Source organism: Propithecus coquereli, unplaced genomic scaffold, assembly GCF_000956105.1.
Source record: "Propithecus coquereli isolate 6110/MARCELLA unplaced genomic scaffold, Pcoq_1.0 Scaffold438, whole genome shotgun sequence".
NCBI lineage: Eukaryota > Metazoa > Chordata > Mammalia > Primates > Indriidae > Propithecus > Propithecus coquereli.
In genome coordinates this window covers 1,552,752-1,569,762 of record NW_012150152.1, presented here as the reverse complement: position 1 = coordinate 1,569,762, position 17,011 = coordinate 1,552,752, and the positions used below count along the sequence as shown (strand labels likewise).

The window sequence follows — 17,011 nt, the reverse complement described above, 5'->3', positions numbered from 1 at the left end:
TCCTCAGCGGCGCGGGCTGGGCCAGGCTTGGGCCCTCAGCCCCGGTCGCAGGTGGGGGTGAGGACATGCGTGTGTGCCCCCCACGGAGGGCTCAGGGGAGGACGGAGGGACGCAGGGTGAGGGGTCCGGGAGGAAGAAGATGAAAGGGGGAAAGGGAGGGCCGAACCGGGAGGGGTTTCCAGGAGGAGGGCGCGGAGGAAGAAGTGTGCTCAGAGCAGGAACCGAGCCGCGCCCTGTCTCCTCTGGTCAGCAAATAGTCCCCGAGTCACCGTCCTCGTTGTCACATCCCGCCGCCTCTCCACACCCACGCCGGGTGGCGGTATCGGGGTCAGCGGGGCGGAAGCGCCACCCCTCCCCGCTGGCTACGGTCACACGCGCGAGGCTATTTATAACGTGGGCGCCGCGCGGTGGGAAGGGGGTGGGGAGTCGCCCAGGCGGGGGAGGGGGACCCACTGCCGTCCGCTGTGACAGGCGGTGGAGACGCCGCGGCTCGCGGATCGCGGCTCGGCTCGCTGCTCACTGGCGGGTGTGGCCCCGACGGATGAACGCGGCTGCAGAGGCAGGTGCTGGCCGGGGCCAGACGCAACCTGGCGAGGGAGCAGCCGTTTGGGCTGCGGACCCCCGCGGGGACTGCCTGGCTCTGGGCCTCAGTTCCTGCATCCGGGAAGTGGGAGGGGGCGCTGGCCGGCCTCGCTTTCCTCTCCTTCCCTTCCTCCTCCTCTCTTCCTCCTCCTTTTCCTCCCTCTCCCCCTTCCGTATCATTATTAGATTAATAGTACGCTTATTATTATTATTACTAGTGTCATTACTATTTCTATTATTTGGTTGGGCTCTAAGTGTGCCCCTGGCCTGGATTCTAGGATTCTACAACCCTGGATTCTAATTGAGGTGGATGCCAGTCTTGAAGCACTTGGTCCGTGACCTGCCAGGTTGGGGGGGGGGAGGGGACGGGTGAGGTGCGGGAGGGGAGGGGAAGGGTGGGGGTGGATGCACCGGGCAAGGGAAGCATCTGCAAGCCCACCTGCTCAGGGCCGCCATGATCAAATCAGCATGGCCTTGGCACGGGGGAAAGCACAGCGAATCCAGAAATAGATTCTAGGACACGTGACAGTTTCGTGTGCGATGCTGGCAGCGGACATTTCAGCAGGAGACGGATGGGCTTTGTGAGGAAGGGCTTTGGTCCCGTTGACCTTGCATCTGGGGGAGAGTAAATGAGGACTCGCATCTTCCATTGACAGAAATGACCCGAAACTGGCACCAAGAACCCGCAGCTCGGGAGAGCTCCAGGGATCAGGGATTTCTGTGTGTGCTGTTTACCATGTGGGACTTAGAACTGGGCCCAGCATATAGTAGGTGCTCATTAAATAGTGGATGAAGGAATGACGTCATTCCCTCCTGCAGCAGCCCCAGGAGATGGTGCGGAGACCCGCAGGTTGCGAGCAGGCTCTGTCCACGGTGCTGAACCCTCAGTCCCTGCTCGTTCACTCCCGATGAACCTGGTTCCCTCCTGTCCGGGAGCCTGGGGACCCCTCTTGCAGCCCTGCTCAGGCTTGAGCACACAGCGGGCTCTCAGGAAACGTCCTACACTCATGGAGCTCCTTCCAAAAAGCTTTTAGTCCCCATTAATAAAAACACCATCATTGATTTTCCATGTCTGTGGCTCACGCTTATCCAGTCTTTCCATAGACCGGGCACCGTGCCCAGGGCTCTGTGTGTCTCATCTCACTGGAGAGTTCTGGCAAACCTAGATAGTGGGTGATAGGTGATATCAGCGTGCCCATTCTACAGATGGGCACACTGAGGAATGGAGAGGATGTGGGACTTGCCAGGAAGCAGCAGAATGAGGGATTCAAACCCAGGCCTCCCAGACCTGGGATGCCCTCACTGGCACCCCGCAGAGGAAGTCCCTCGTATGTGGAAGGAAAGTGACCCGGCGTAGGGGGAAAGCCAGGTTGCAACCCTGATGAGGAATCACAGCGAACCCGGGAGGGCATCCCATGAGAATGGTAGGAAAACAGACCCAGGTGCGCATCGTCCTAGCTGGGTGGTACCAGAGACTGAGTAGCCAGGGACAGAGGGACTTGCGAAGGCTCCCTGGGAGAGAGGCGTGGAAACCGCTGTGATGAATGGGGAGGTTGTGACATGTCATTTACTGAGTGCATGAAAAAGAAGGCAATCCCAGGACAGAGTCTCACCCTATGGAAGGGACTTGGCTGTCCCCAGGTCTGGGGGAGGAGTGGAGCCTCACCCTTCTCTCCCCACCCCCAGCAGGCTGTGGAGTCGGTCAGCTCCACCTCTGCCTCTGCGACACCAGGCTAGTCGTTGAACCTCCCTGAACCTCGATTTTCCTCATCTGTAAAATGGGGCTGCTGTGAGGATTAAAGAGGGCACGGGCCTAAAGATCCTCAACATCGTGCTTATAAAATGCTGCGTAAATGGGGTTTGTTGTTGTTGCTATTATTCGTTGTGGAGCAAAGCCCCCCTCACACACAGTCGAGGGTTTGTTCGTGTTATTCACTCATTAGATATTTATGGAGCCTTTGAACGTCAAGTGGCCTGTGCAAAATGCCGTGAGGCGCACAGGAAGGTCTGGAACTAACTGATCCCCCCACACTTGTGCCTGCGCTCTTCCTTCCACTGAGAGCACCATCCGCCTCCCTTTTGCTTAGCCCCCTCACCTTCTGAGACTCAGGCAAATGCGGGGGGGGATCAGGGCAGGCTTCCCAGAGGAAGAGAGCCTTGGACACTCCACTCCCTTAACCCTTCCGCATCTCTCTCACCCTAACTCCATGTGTGTGGGGGGGGGATGGACAGTGGCTAGGAGTAGGGCTGGGTCTCCAGGGCTAGGAATAATCTCTGGCATATAGTAGGTGCTCAGTGAATGCTTTTTGAGTAAATACGTAAGTGACTTCATGAAGAAATCAAATAGCATTTGACATTCACAGCCTCCAGATCCTGCCAAGACCTAGCAAGTGGATTAAGGGTTGAAGGATGTGGCAGCAGCAGGGCCCCACATAGACAAAAGAATGAAGAGAGGCAGGGACAAGGTCTAGGCAGAATGATCCGCCATGTGTCGGTGCTGGGTGTGCACACAAGAGCTTGCATTTGCCTGCGCTTGCTTGAATATTTGCAGGGAGCGGTTTTCTCATGTCACCAGGGCAGGCAGGGGTGTGCACATGTATACACGTGTGCAAGCGTGGAGGGACATGTGCTCGTGTGCACCATTTGAGTGCAGGTGGGGTCTGCGCATGTGGGCCTGGGAGTGGGGTGTGACCGCATCGGGACATGCTGGTATGTGCGAGCTTGTGGGTGCTGAGTCGGGCGGAAACACACTCGTCGTTATTTGTGGACGTGCACGCTATACGGTTCTATGGCAACTTCATTTGTTTCCTTGCACGTGTGTGCACACTTGTGTGCAACTGTATACGTAAATGTGTGTGGATCCACATCCGCTTGTTTAAAGGGGCTGCTTTGACTGTCCTTGGCGTGTGCGTATGTGTATGTAGGTGTGTTTCATGGGATCGGGGGCTTTAAAAGATACATATGAGTACACGTCTGAGTGTTAGGGCATGAGGGGATCTTTATGCGACATGTGTATTGTGAACATGCATCAAACACATCCATACGTGTGCCCGCAAACAGGCGTGCCTGGTCGCAGGGACTGTGTCTGCGGCGGCAGACTGTGTCCCGCCTGCCTGCATGTGTCTATGCTCACACGGGCATGTGAACGCGCATGCGTGTGCGAGCATGTGCAGCCCCAGGCGCACGGTCTGCGTGGAGACTTTCTGTCCCCGCAGGGACAGTTCGGGTATGAACGTGTGTACAGGCGGACGTGGGTGGGCCCCTCCTTGTGGAGAGGGGGGCAGGTGTTTCCTCAACTCCAAGGATGAGCTCTGGCCCCACGGAAACCCCTCCCAGCCTAGCTTCACTCCTGCCCAGCCCAGCCCCCCTCACCACTCCCATACTCCCCCTACCCCCACCTCCTCGCCTCCCCCTCCTGGGCTTGCCTCGCCCAGCGTCTTCCCCGCTCCGCACCCTCCCCGCCTCCTACTCATCCCCGCACCAGCCCGCATGGCTCTCCCTACACCTCGGGGCCCTATCGCCCCCCAGCGACGCCTCCGCCCTGCCGGTGACTCCTTCCTGTAAAGTCCACGGAAGCCCGCACAATCCTGCCCCCAGGCCTGTTTCTGGAAGCCTCGTCCCTCTGGCCGCCCCTCCCTCGCGCCACCCCCGCAGCCGAGCCTCCCGTTTGCGTCAGAGTTGGGGTGAGAACCGCCCCCCGCACTAGGCAAACCTTCCAGAGAAGCCCAGCCTGGAGGTCGTGAGCCGGGCGGGTGCGGGCGTGAAGAAGAGAGGATGGAGCCAGCCGGGGGCACCCACTTCTGGGGGCCTCCTCCAGTGCCACCCCCAAGTGCCAGGCAACTCAGGAGGAGCACAGGGCAGCAGGGGGCCGGCCGTCCCCTTCGCCTCCCTGCCCCTCCTCAGGCTTAGCCTGTGGAGGCTGCATGGGGGTTCCCTTCACTTCCCTACTCCCCTAATTCAAGACGCCTGGAGGCCTTGGGCTGGATGAGTTGACCTCTGACCTTTGGGACCCTTTTCCACCACCCCCAGCCCCGTCCAGCAGAAACAGGTTCAGAGAAAGGGGGCCCCTGTCCCTTTAAGAACACCCGCGTCCACGCCGGCCCAGCCCTGCGCGATTTGCACTCGGGAAGCCGGGAAGCAGCCCCGGCGGGGAGCGGGCGGGCGGGGCTGGGTTTGTGAATGAAGCGGCCAAGGGGGAGGGGAGGGAGGGGGAGGGGCGGCGGGGGAGGTTCCCGGGCTCCCGGCCTGCCCGCCGGGGTCCAGGCGGCATCCACACACTGCCCCGCTCCCTGTCGCCCCAGGTCTCCGGAAGCCGACATCTCGGGCTGGGCCCACACGCCCTTTCCCCACCCCGGCCGGCCCTCATGTGGGTAGGAGTGAGGGGCGGGCCGAGTCCTTAAGCCCCGGGGTTCAGACCTCGGTAGGCCTCGAACCGGCCGGCCACCACCCCTGCCGCCCAAGGCCCCCGGGGCCGAGATCTCAACGCGAGCGCCCGGGAGCCTGGGTCCCGGGGGGCTGGCTTCTCCCCGACCCCAGCCCCAAAGGCGGGGGGTCGTGGCCCTCGCGTCTCCCTCCCTCCCCCGGCGCCGAGGCGGAGCGTGGGCCCGGGCGTGGGCCTCGGTGCAGATGGCGTTCTGGCCCCAAAATAGCTCCCCCCACGCCTCCCTCCCCCTCCCTCCGGCGCAAAGTGGGTGAGGCGAGGACGGCCGGAGGGGGCCGGGGGACACTGTCTTCCGCGGGGTCGGCTCCCTGCAGAAACGGCCAGGAACGCGTTTGGGGAACCAGAGGGGGCGGGAGGGGGCGCCTTCGGACCCCCAGGCGCAGCCCTGTCTGGACTTCGGGAGGGCGCTCCTGTCTCCTCCACGCCCAGGTCCTCTCCATGCCGGGGCTGGGGGAGTCCTAGAACACGCGGGAGTCCTCGTGGCCAAGGCCCCCCACCCAAATTTTACATCCCGGGGCTCGGAGCACCCTTCCGTCGCCTCCCCTCCCAGTTCCAAGCCACGTCCACGCCGCGAGGACCCGCAGTCCAGCCCACAGCATCCGACGCCTTCTAGCTACCCGCGGGACTCGCCAACTACCTAGCCCAGCCCCTTCCGCACGAGCCCCCTGTTAACCCGGTCCACACAGACGCCCCAGGCTAGCTAGTTTCCAGGTAGAGCACCAGATCCCTGCCCGCGTCCACACGGGCCTCCGCGTTCAGCCGCGTCCATAGGACCCCCCAGCAGTGGCCACCAGGACCCCCTTAGAGCCCCGCCGCGTCTACATGGATCACCCCCGCAAGCGCCCCGCCGCGTGGACAAGGGCCACCCCCTCGAAAGTCCAGCCGCGTGTACTCGAGCTGCCCCCTCTGGAGCCCAGCCGCATCCACGCGGACCCCGCGCCCAGCCCGCGTCCACGCGGGTCTCCCCGCCCTCAGCCTCGCCTCCTACCTCCAACGCAGAGCAGAGACATGTCTCCGGAGTCGCCGGCGGGCCGGAGGCGGCCGGACCGGCTGGGGCGGGTCGGGCTCAGCGGCCGCGCCGGGGCATCTCCGGCTGCAGCGCGGCTCACGCCGGGGCCCGGCCGCCGCCGGCCATCTTGGTTCAGCACCGGGGCGCGGACAGCTCCTGCGCGGCGCCGCCGGGCCGGAGGGCGGGGCCGGGGCGCCGGGGGGCGGGGCGCGCGGGGGGTGGGTCCGTTAAAGGGCCTGGTGCCGGCAGGGGCGCCCCGCCCCCAGGCCGCCCCCGACGCGGTGACAGGGCGGCCCCCACGCGGGTGCCCTTCTGGGATCTCTAGTCCTCTGTCTGAGGTCTCTGTCTCCCTGACTGTTTATCTCTGTCTCTCCCTAGGTCTCTGTTCCTCTCACTGTCTCCCCGCGTCTGTCTCTGAGCCTTCCTCTGTCCTGTCTAGGTCTCTAGGTCTGTGTTCGCTCTCTCTAAGCCACCAAGACTGTGGGTCCTTGCACGCACTCTGACTCCATCCCATCCTTCACTCCACTGTATAACTGGAAAACTCCTATTCATCCATCAATGCCCAGTCCGAACATCACCTCCTCGGGGAAGCCTTCCCTGCCTACCCCAAACTGAGCCTCTACTCCTCCCCTCTGGACTCCCCCAGCCCCCATCCCTTCCTCTGGTTGGGCCCTGACCCCAACGCAACTGCTCACCACCCTTCCCCACACATCTAGCTGGGCAGTTCTGCGTGGGCCCTTGTCCCACAAACGCGTTCACTATGTGTCACCAGGGCCCAGAAGAGCACCAGAGGCTGAGCCCTGCGGGGTATTCCGCCTCCAGCAAACAGGAAGGAGCTTCATAGAACGTAGAGTGTGCATGGAGTTAGTTGTGAGTGAGACCTTTGTTCAAAGCCCAACTCTGCCTGTCATCACCAGCACGACCTTGGACAAGTCACCTGACCGCTCTATGCCTCGGTTTCCGCACCTGTGGAATGGGGATGATAACAAGACCTGCCTCAAATGGTTGCAGGGGATAAAGCATTTGGAATCATCGTGCCTAACAGTAACTATTTTTGTATCCCTCTCACTGCTTTTAAATTTTTTATTCAATATCAATTAGACATAGGTAAGGAATAAGGGGCAGCCATGCCAGGCTTGGATAAAAAACATTATCATCACAAGGGATGATCCCCGTGTCCCCTCTGCAATCTCTTCATCCTCCCCACAAACTGGTTTTCATTATCCTCCTTTTTTTGTTAAGTTTCACCACAAGCTTGTCAGAAGCAGTGCATGGTTAGGTTTTGCAAGTCTCTGAACTTTATGTAACTGGGATCAAATGTTCCCACTCGTTACTAACATGTCGTTGTTGTTGTTGGCTACGACTCTGCTGATAGCATTCGTGTCGCGGAGAGTGGCTGCGCCGCAGGCGTTTCTCGCTGCTGTGTACAATTCCTCTGGGCGTGTAGGGACCCGGGGCTTGGCCTTCCAAGGGTTCCATGAAAAATCACTCACAAGATGTAGATTAATAGGAGAAAAGGTACGCAAATTTATGTAACGTGTACACAGGAGACTCCGGGATAAAGACCCGAAGATACAAGGGGGAAATTGTCCATTTTTATGCTTCGGTTCAACAAAGTATGGACAACCACGTAGAAATGTAATTGGACAAAAAAGACGAGCTCTAATACCGACAGACTGGGCGCGTTGCCCAGCAAGGCCTGGCTGCCGAGATTCCTCTTGCCCTCCCTGAGTGGCACCCTTCCATCTAGCTGTGGAGCAGGACCCTCTCTGGAATGGGGGTCTTATGACCTGCAGCCGAACAAGGTAGGTCAGATCACCTAAGGCCAGTTCGGCAGAATAGCTTTAGGTTTTATGGCTAGCTTTGGAGAAAGAGCATTTTGGTTTCTATGACCTGCCTTGGGGAAGAGGAATTCTAGTTTCTATGCCTGGCCTGGGGGAGACGGGACCGGGAGATACAGGAAGGCAGGAGAAGGTCAGAGGAGAACCTTTGCTTCTGAGGCCTTCATTTTGGAGTACTGTTTTCTGAGCCCCAACATATGATTTGACATTGGTTATTTACGTCTTCTCCAGCGTGTGGACCTTTGGGTTATTTCAAGTTTGGGTTTATCGCAAAAAAAGCTTTTATGACCATTCTCAGACTTCAGACTCGTGTGCTCGCGCACACAGGTGCGGATGGCCGGGTCGCAAAACGCCCACACGCTCAGCTTCGCCAGGTAACATCACATTATTTATTGCGAGTCCAGCAATTCACGTCACACCCGCGCAGCGTAAGCGCCAGTTGCCCACGTCCCTACCAACACTTCGAATCGTCCAGGTGTTTCAATCGTGCCAGTGTGGGCGAGTGCAGTGATGCCTCATTTTGGTTTTGGTTTGCTGATTGCTCACGAGGTTGGACTTGTACGGGAGTCCCGGTTCCTCCTTCTGGTAAAATGCCTGTTCAAGTCTTTTATCTATTTTTTAAAATGTCGACTGTCTTTTTCCTATTGGTTTGTAGGATTTCTTATGCATATTAGGTACAAATCCTTCGTTGGTTTCATGTGCTGTAAAAGTCTCCCAATGTGTAGCTTGTCTTTACTCATTTATTCTGTCTTTTCTGAAAAGAAGGTCTTAATTTTCTAATAGACTTTTTACTTGGGAAAACATTTTAGATTTGCAGAGCAGTTGCTGAGACACACAGCTTCGAAAGGAGCCGAGCATCTGCGGATGTTAACGCCTCACACACGCGGCTGCGGGGACTCGCCGGAACCGAAACGCGAACGTGCGCGCTGGTAGCTAACTCGCAGACCTCGCGCCCGCAGCGCGCCCTGGCCTTCCTCCGTGTGCGCAGGGGCGAGGGCGTTGCCCTCCGAAGCTTTGCTGAAAAATGACTCGCCGATGCAGCGGCTGCACGTCACTGCTTCTCAGCCAGTGTTCTCTTTCTGTCCCAGGATCAAATTCGGGATCCCCCATCGCATTTAGTCCTCGTGTCTACTTGGTCTCCTCCGATCTGCGACAGTTCCTTAGTCTTTCCTTATTTCTCGTGACCTTGACACTTTTAAAGAGTCCTTGCCAGGTATTTTGTGGACAGTCCCTGGGTTTGGGTTTGTGTGGTATTTTTTCATGATTAGGCAGAAGCGACAGGGTTTGCGGGGAAAGACCCAGAGGTGGTGGCCTCCTCGTCACATCGCACGAGGGGCACCTGGTGTCTACATGGCCTCCTCCATGATGTCAGCTTTGATCCCCGGGTGACAGCGGTGTCTCAGGCTTGTCCACTGCCAGGTCACTGTCTGTCCCTTTGCCTGCTCTATTATTTAATCTTCAGAAGCAAATCGCTGAGTTCCTCGAGGGGAGGGGATTACACTCCACTGCAGGAGGGAGGAGTATCTACAAAGCCCTTCATTTTAAATTCTATTTTAATTACCACAAAATACACATAACAAAACTTACCACGTTACAGTGTACAATTCAGTGCATTTAGTATATTCACAATGTTGTTGCGCAACCACCACCTCTGCTTAGTTCCAGAACATTCCATCACCCCAACAGGAAACCTTGCCCGCATTAGCAGTCACTCCATTTTCCCCTCCCCCAGCCCCTGGCAACCACTAGTCCCCTTTCCGTCTCTGTGGAATTAATTTTAAATTCTTCAACTTGATTGATCTTTTCCTTTGCAGTGTAGGACACTGTGTCCAAGTCATGGCACCCTGTCTCGCGTTAGAGGCCTTTTCCTACCCTAGCACCACAAAGATCTTCTCATGGCATCTTCTACATTTTTAGAGTTTTGTCACTTACAGTCCTGTCTTGACTTCTCCTGGAACTGATTTCTGAGTGTGCAGTGAGATAAAGTCCAATTGCATATTTGGTCCATGGGGACAATTAATTGTTCTAATACCACCTAATAAAACTGTCACAAAGCAAGTTGTTGTACATGTGCGGACTTACTGGTGTGCACTGACCAACCAGAAGGCACGCAGTGCCTGGGGGTCCGTTACGGGCTCTCTCTTCTGTCCCGGGGCCACCTACCTCTGGTACTAACCTTCATGCTGATAACTGATATCTGGTGACCCGAGTTACTCACCTCGTTCTCCCTCCCCAGGGGCATCTGAGCTAGTTTCTGCTTTCTCAGCTTTTTCGGTTCCATGGAGAAACCTGGTTGGGACTTCGGAATTGCACTGAATCCATAGGCCAAATCAGGAGACCCAGGAGACCCAGCAAACCTTCCAAAGTGCAAAAACAATGCATCTTTCCATTTATCTAGCTTTCGAAAAAACGTATCACTTTCATATTTGTCTCTAGATGCTTTGAACATTTGATGCTATGAATACATAGCATCGGATATTGTTTTTTTTGTTTTTTTGTGTTTTTTTTGAGACAGAGTCTCGCTCTGTTGCCCGGGCTAGCGTGCCATGGCATTAGCCTAGCTCACAGCAACCTCAAACTCCTGGGCTCAAGCGATCCTCCTGCTTCAGCCTCCCAAGTAGCTGGGACTACAGGCACGCACCACCATGCCTGGCTAATTTTTTCTATATGTTTTTTAGTTGTCCAGCTAATTTCTTTCTAGTTTGATAGTAGAGACGGGGTCTCGCTCTTGCTCAGGCTGGTCTCGAACTCCTGAGCTCAAACGATCCACCCGCCTCAGCCTCCCAAAGTGCTAGGATTACGGGTGTGAGCCACCGCGCCCAGCCTGGATATTGGTTTTTTTTACCTGTTAGTTGCAGAAGGGTAGAATAATGCAATTAGCTCTAGCATCTATTGAGCTTTTACAATTTTTTGTACATACAATAATTACATTTGCACATTCTTTGGGGGTTCATTGTACGCAAGGATGTCGTCTGGAAATAAAGACACTTTCCTGTCTTGCTCTGCAGTCCTCAGACCTTTCATTTCTCTTTCCTTCGGTAAAATGCCAGGCACGGTGGTAACAGGCATCCTCGCTTTGCTCCTGATCTTAGATCGTATCGGCGTTCACCATTGATCACTCAGATCCAACTAATTCTTAAGCCCTGTGCCCCAGCGCGTGCCCCAACAACTCAGCTAATTCCAGAGCTACTGACTGCAGCCGGCTGGTCCCTCCGCCCATCATGCCAGGCTTCCTCGTCATCCCTGCCCTCTCGTCTCTGCTGCTCGCGCTTTTCCTTTCCCCTCAGCGGCATCTGTGCCTTTCGCAAGCTCTCTCTGACCCTCTGTGTCTTTCTCTCCCTGTTCTCTCTTGGCTTCTGATGTCGTGCTTTCTCCTCCCTCCTAGGAAACCCACGAAGAAAAACCACTGAAAGAGAAGTGATGGGAGACGGTGCATAGACTGGGGGAAAGTACGACCCCCTCCCCCGTGCGTGGTGAGACCCCACACCTAAGCACACACATCCCTCCCACCCTTCCGAGCTCCAGGGGCCCTGCTGGTATCAAAACTCGCCCATCTTCTATGCCAACAGGAGCGATGGAGACATCTGGGCTTGGGACAAGAAGGGTCCCCCAACAGCATCCGCAGAGCTCAGCCTTTTAAGAGAAAAGGGACAGAGCTTTTTCTAGCAGCTGCAGCCCAGGGTGACCATGCCTGGTCGTCAAATAAACTCCCAGTCCTCACTGGGCACATCTGATGTTGCTGGCACTGTGCAAAGCTCCAAGGGGTGGACAGACATGGATGTCAGTCAATTCGTTCGGCAAACATTTGTTGGCACCATCTGGATGCTGGGAACTACGCTTGCCACCAGGTCCTGCAAAGTGATGTGGCTCCTAGCACAGGAGGTGGAAATGAAAAGGCACGCACAAAGGAGGTCAAGGGCAGTTACAAGGACGTGAGGAGGGCCTGGTCACAGGGCAGAGTTGGGGGGAAGAGGCGACACCTGCGCTGAGATGCAAAGGTGGGGGGCCAGGCTTGGGGAGGGGCGGGGGACGGGCATTCACTGAGCATGTGCAAAGGCCCTGCGGTGGGACTGTGTGTCTAGATATGAGCAAGTGACAGGAGGAGACAGGAAAAGGGAGGACTGAGCAGGGATTGTTCAGGGCCCAGGGGGCAGGGAATGCAGAAGGGTCTGGGATTTACTCTGAGATGGACAGGGAGACAGAGACAGGGACAGGGAGACCAAGACAGGGAGAAATGGAGCCATCCCCTCCACAGCATCTGCTAAGCTCAGCTATTTTTGTTGTTTTTTGGGTTTTTTGTTGTTGTTGTTGTTTGTTTTTAGAGACAGGATCTCGCTCTGTCGCCCAGGCTGGAGTGCAGTGGCATCATCACAGCTCCCTGCAGCCTCGAACTCCTGGGCTCAGCGATCCTCCTGCCTCAGCCTCCCGAGTAGCTGGGACTACAGGACAAAGCAGGAAATGAGCCCAGCAGGCCTTGAGGCTCTAGCCACGCCCAAGGGGCCAGTCACTGAGGGCCTGTTGTCATCCATGTCCTCCCAGCCCCATACCCTTCTCTGGTGCCCCCAGCTACACTGGCAGGGGGTGAGCACTGTGTGCTGAGAACTAAATCAGCACACAGTAGGCACTCCATAAATGTGAATGAGTCGGTACGTGTCGGAGGGAGAGAGGGAGGGATGGAAGGGGAGAATGGCGGGCAGCTCGGCAGGGATGCAGACTGCGCAAGGTCTCCTGGCCGCAGGGAAGAGTGCCGGTTATACTCTGAGGGTAATGGGGAGCCATGGGAGGGCTTTGAGCACAGGAGGGGCATGATCTGCTTTATGATTTTAAGAATCCTTCTGGGGCTGCTGGGGGGAGCAAGGACCGTTGGGGACAGGAGTGTAGGTGGCAGGAGGCCAGGGCAGCATCCAAGAGGGATACAGGAGGGCCCATGGGATTGTGGAGAGGCTCCAGTTAATTCCAGAGCCTGAGCCCACAGGACCCGCTGCCGATGGCTGGGACACGTGGGGTAAGGAAAGAGAAGCGACAAGAGTGAGTCCAGGGGTTAGCACCTGGGCCGCGGTACGATTGGGGCCGCCAACAGGACGGAGAAGGAGGTCTCAGGGAGAGAAACTGGGAGCTGTGTTTGGCGAAGCCTACAAGGCACCCCGGTGGGAACATCAGCGTCCTTGGACACTGGAGCTCGGGGACGCGGCGTGGGGCTGGAGATACCAACAGGATGGTCATCAGCATGAGATGGGGTGTGGCCACGTGGGGCGAGAGTGGAGACAGAGAATAAAGACCACCTGGCTGCCAGGAGCAGCCAAAGCCGAGACATCAGACCCAGGGCTCCGCCCTCCACACCTTCGTCCACCGCCAGGCTGGCCCCATCGTCAGGCCAGCAGCAATGCTCTGCAGGGGACACAGACGGCCACGGGCCCGCCTCTTCTTCTGCGAGCGCATTTCATGGATGGGGAGACTGAGGCCCTGAGAGTGCGGGCGGTGGGGGGCAGGGCTCGGATGCGAAGGGGAGCAGGACAACTGTCAGCACGGACCATTTCTGCAGTGCAGACGTCCATGTAATCATTCAATCGTGCATTCATTCAACAAACACAGCCTGGATCCATGCCATGCCCATGCCGTGTCCAAGGGTGGGGTGCGTGGCAAGAGAATGGAACCTCTAAGGTCGAGGCTGGGACAAATGAAGCACGAGGGGCTAGGGAGGAAGGAGGCTCTGATTGGGATGTTGGGAGAGGCTTCCTGGAGAGCGAGGAGGATCTCTCTGAGCACTCGGGAACTGAAGGAAGGGTATTCCCAGCAGAGGGCAGGGCGTGTGCAAATGCCCTGAGGCTGGACCTCCTCCTGGACCTAGTTGTGTCCCTCAGGCCGGCTGTGGCAAGATAAATCAGGGAGGGCAACCTTGTTTTATCATCTTTAAAATGGGGATAAAAACTCGTTTCCCAGAGCACTAAATGGGACGAGGGCAGCATCGCCCCGCAGGGCTGTAGGGTGGAACTAACTCAGAGGCGGGGCCCAGCCCAAAGTCCCCAGAGCGATCCCCTGGCTAGGGGCAGCCAGAAGCCAGGGACCCTGTGAGGGGAGTTAATTTATTCAACTGCAGTGTGCCAGGCGCTGAGCAGAACTCTACAAATGTTCACTCGATTAATCCCTATAATAAAGTTTACAGCTGGGAAAACAGAACAGAAACGTTGAGTGGCTGGCCCAAGGTCACACAGCAGCCAAGTGGCAGAGCTGGGGTTTGAATTTAGGAAGCCCAGCTGAGGCCCTTAAGCCCTACACTCCACTGGCTCTACTTTCCCTAAATTTCCTAAAATGACAGTTTTTTAAAATCAAAGAAAGCAAGGACTTCCTCTCAACCCTTCTTCTTGTGCACCTCACTTATGTTCCATATGTGGAGGTATGATCATCTCCATCTTACAGATGAGGAAACCGAGGCACAAAGAATTGACGCTGGGAGCCAACGTGGTGCTGTGTCCAACGTGAGAATCCCAGGAGCATGTGAGACTCGTCCATGGTTGGGCCTGGGACCAGCTCAGGAGAGGGGCCCGCACCAACCTTGCCCTCTGCAGCCTCAAGTACACTGCACACGCCCCACCCCCACCCCACTGCCCCAGCCAAGTCCTTAGATCTGCCCGGCTCAGGGCTGCACCCCCATTCATACCGCCCCTCCAAGTCCTGCTTCCCCACCCGAACCTGGCTGGATACCAGCCTAGGGCACAAGGGCTGAGGACCCTCAGTACTGGGTTTCTCCCTCCTTTGACAGGTGGGAAAACTGTGGATCAGAGACGCCAAGGCATTTGCCTAAACCATCCAGGCAGTAGGAGGCACAGCCGGACCCCAAGCCAGGGCTGTGGCCTCTCATGCCTATAGGACCACCATAAGGCACTGTCAGGCGGGGTTGTCTCGGCCCCTTGGTGCCCACAGCTGGCACTTGAGGGTCCGATGAAATTGTTTGAGACCCAGATGCATGCACGCTTTGGCTCCAAAATGCAGAAATGGAACTGTAAAGTCCAAATGAACAGATGTTTAATTACATTCAGGAGCAGGAGGTCAACCGTAGTTAGGGTTAAATTCGGTGCATCTGAAAACAGCCCCGGGGTTCGCCATGCTCTCCTTGGGAAGGCCCCAACCAGGTCATTGCCGGCCGTCTGCTCAGAGAGCACCTGTCGGCCGTCGATTCCCAAAGCACAGCGATAACTTAGGAGAATCGCCAACACCAGGTGAGCGCTGAGCACGGGCTGGCTGGGCCCTCTGGCTGTTCCAACTCCCCACCCGGACCCTATCGGTTCAAGCGACGGGGAAACCGAGGCACAGGGAGGTGGCACTGCTAGGGAGAGACACCGCTGGGACTTGAACCCCACCAGGTCTGGTGTCTGCACCCTTGACCCCTCACCTGGCCTCAACCTCGCGTGTTACGACGGGGTCATCAGTGGGAAGGGCGAGGAAGGTACCTTGGTGATCGGGTCTGGACGCGGCGCTGCTTGGGGACCAGACCTGGGCGGGGATGGGAAGCGGGGTCCGGACCCAGCTCGGTAGCCTCCACCCGGCCAAGACTCAGCCCGCATCACGCTCCGAGTCTGGGCGGCCCGGACCGGAAGCCGCCCCAGCCCTACGGCCGCCGCTGATTGGACCAGGGCGCAACGGCTGGCAACCAAGGAGAGGGCGCACTTCGAAAGCTCCGCCCACAAGGCCCTTCTCGCATGGTAATTGGCCCTTCCGCCTGCCTGTCACTTCTGGCATCCTCTGGGAGGCAGCCTCCTTGGAAGTCCCTAATTCCTCCGCCACATCTGCCCCGCGGGGTTTTGCACACGCTGGTCCCACCGCGGGAAGCACCCTCTCCCCTCTCTTCTCTAGGGTGAGCTGCTTTCTCTCTCTCTCTCTCTCTCTCTCTCTCTCTCTCTCGCTCAGGCGAAATGCCCCTTCCTCCGGGAAGCCTTCCCTGACTGCCAAGCCTAGGTGGAGGTCCGCTCTTCTCATCGCACCGGTTTTCTTGTCTGTTTCCCGATCGCGCGGCAAGCTTCTCCAAAGCCGGGACTGGCTCCCACAAAGCATTGTCTCTCCACCGCCTGGCACATAGCAGAGGCTCAAGAAATACATGTCAAAGGGAACGATCAAGGAATTGATCCGGTCTCAAAGACTGGGGAAACACTGAGAGTCCCCCGTGGGTGGAGCTTGGGTGGGAGCCCAAGCTGGGGTAGCTGGGCCGGGGAGGGTCCCCATTTCTGGGGGCGTCTTCTTTGCACTAACTAGGGGACTGTCAGAGCGGCTGGGGACCCCCAGAGAGGACTGGATTATAAACAAACAGAATGCAGTTCCCCCCGCCCCCCACCGCATCCTGGCGATTTTACAAAATAAACTGCTTGCAGGTGGACGCCCACCCCAGCCAGGCCGCTCCCAGCCTCTCCTTCCCCTTTTGAGACTATAGCGTGTTTAAGAGCTCAGCCCTTAAAACTGGGATCAAATCCTGGGTCTGCCACGTGCTGTCCGTATGATCTTGGCCACGTTAATCTGGGGAAATGCTTGGAACCGATTTGCAGCCATTTTTACAGTTCACTTTCCATGTTCCCTTTGTTCCCACACCCTCCAGGGTTCCTCATGGCCTTCAGAATAAAAGCCACACCCATTCCCATGACCCAGGAGGCCCCACATGGCCTGCCACTCATGGAACTTCTTGCCCTCACCTCCCTATGTCTCCCTGTCACTCTGCGGTCTCCTCGCAGCCTTCAAACACACCCAGCTTGTTCTGACCTCAGGGCCTTTGCACATGCTCTCCCTCCACAGGAGATGCTCTTTCCTTTTCCCGTGCTCCTCTACCACTGTCCCATACTTGTGCTGAATTTTTCCTCCTCCCTTAGGTCCTGGTTTGAGCATTACTTCCCCCAGTGAAGTCTTCCTAGAACCTTTTATGTGTGGCTGGAATGTCCCTGTTCTATTCCCAGGTCCCTGCTCATCTGGGATGCATGGACCTCCAGCCACAGGCAAAAAAATTGAAGTCCCCTCCATCTCCATCACATGGCCAGGCCCATGGGGATGGGGTAGGCATTGTGCCTGTTTTTGCTCTTATATATCCCACTTGGGGAAACTGAGGCCCCACTCCTGGGAGGTGGATCAGAGCAGGTCCAGGTATCTCTCTGAGTCACA

General features: G+C 57.2%; 1 protein-coding gene across 1 annotated transcript in view; it reads right to left on the bottom strand.

The window, feature by feature from the left end:
• The window catches only part of UNC13A (unc-13 homolog A (C. elegans)), a 62,504-nt gene extending 56,471 nt beyond the window's left edge, over nt 1–6,033 (bottom strand). Inside the window, exon 1 of the mRNA XM_012653994.1 lies at nt 6,012–6,033. Coding sequence (XP_012509448.1) covers nt 6,012–6,033 — 22 coding nt within the window. The remainder of the gene's footprint in view (nt 1–6,011) is intronic.
• Nucleotides 6,034–17,011: the final 10,978 nt, after the last annotated feature.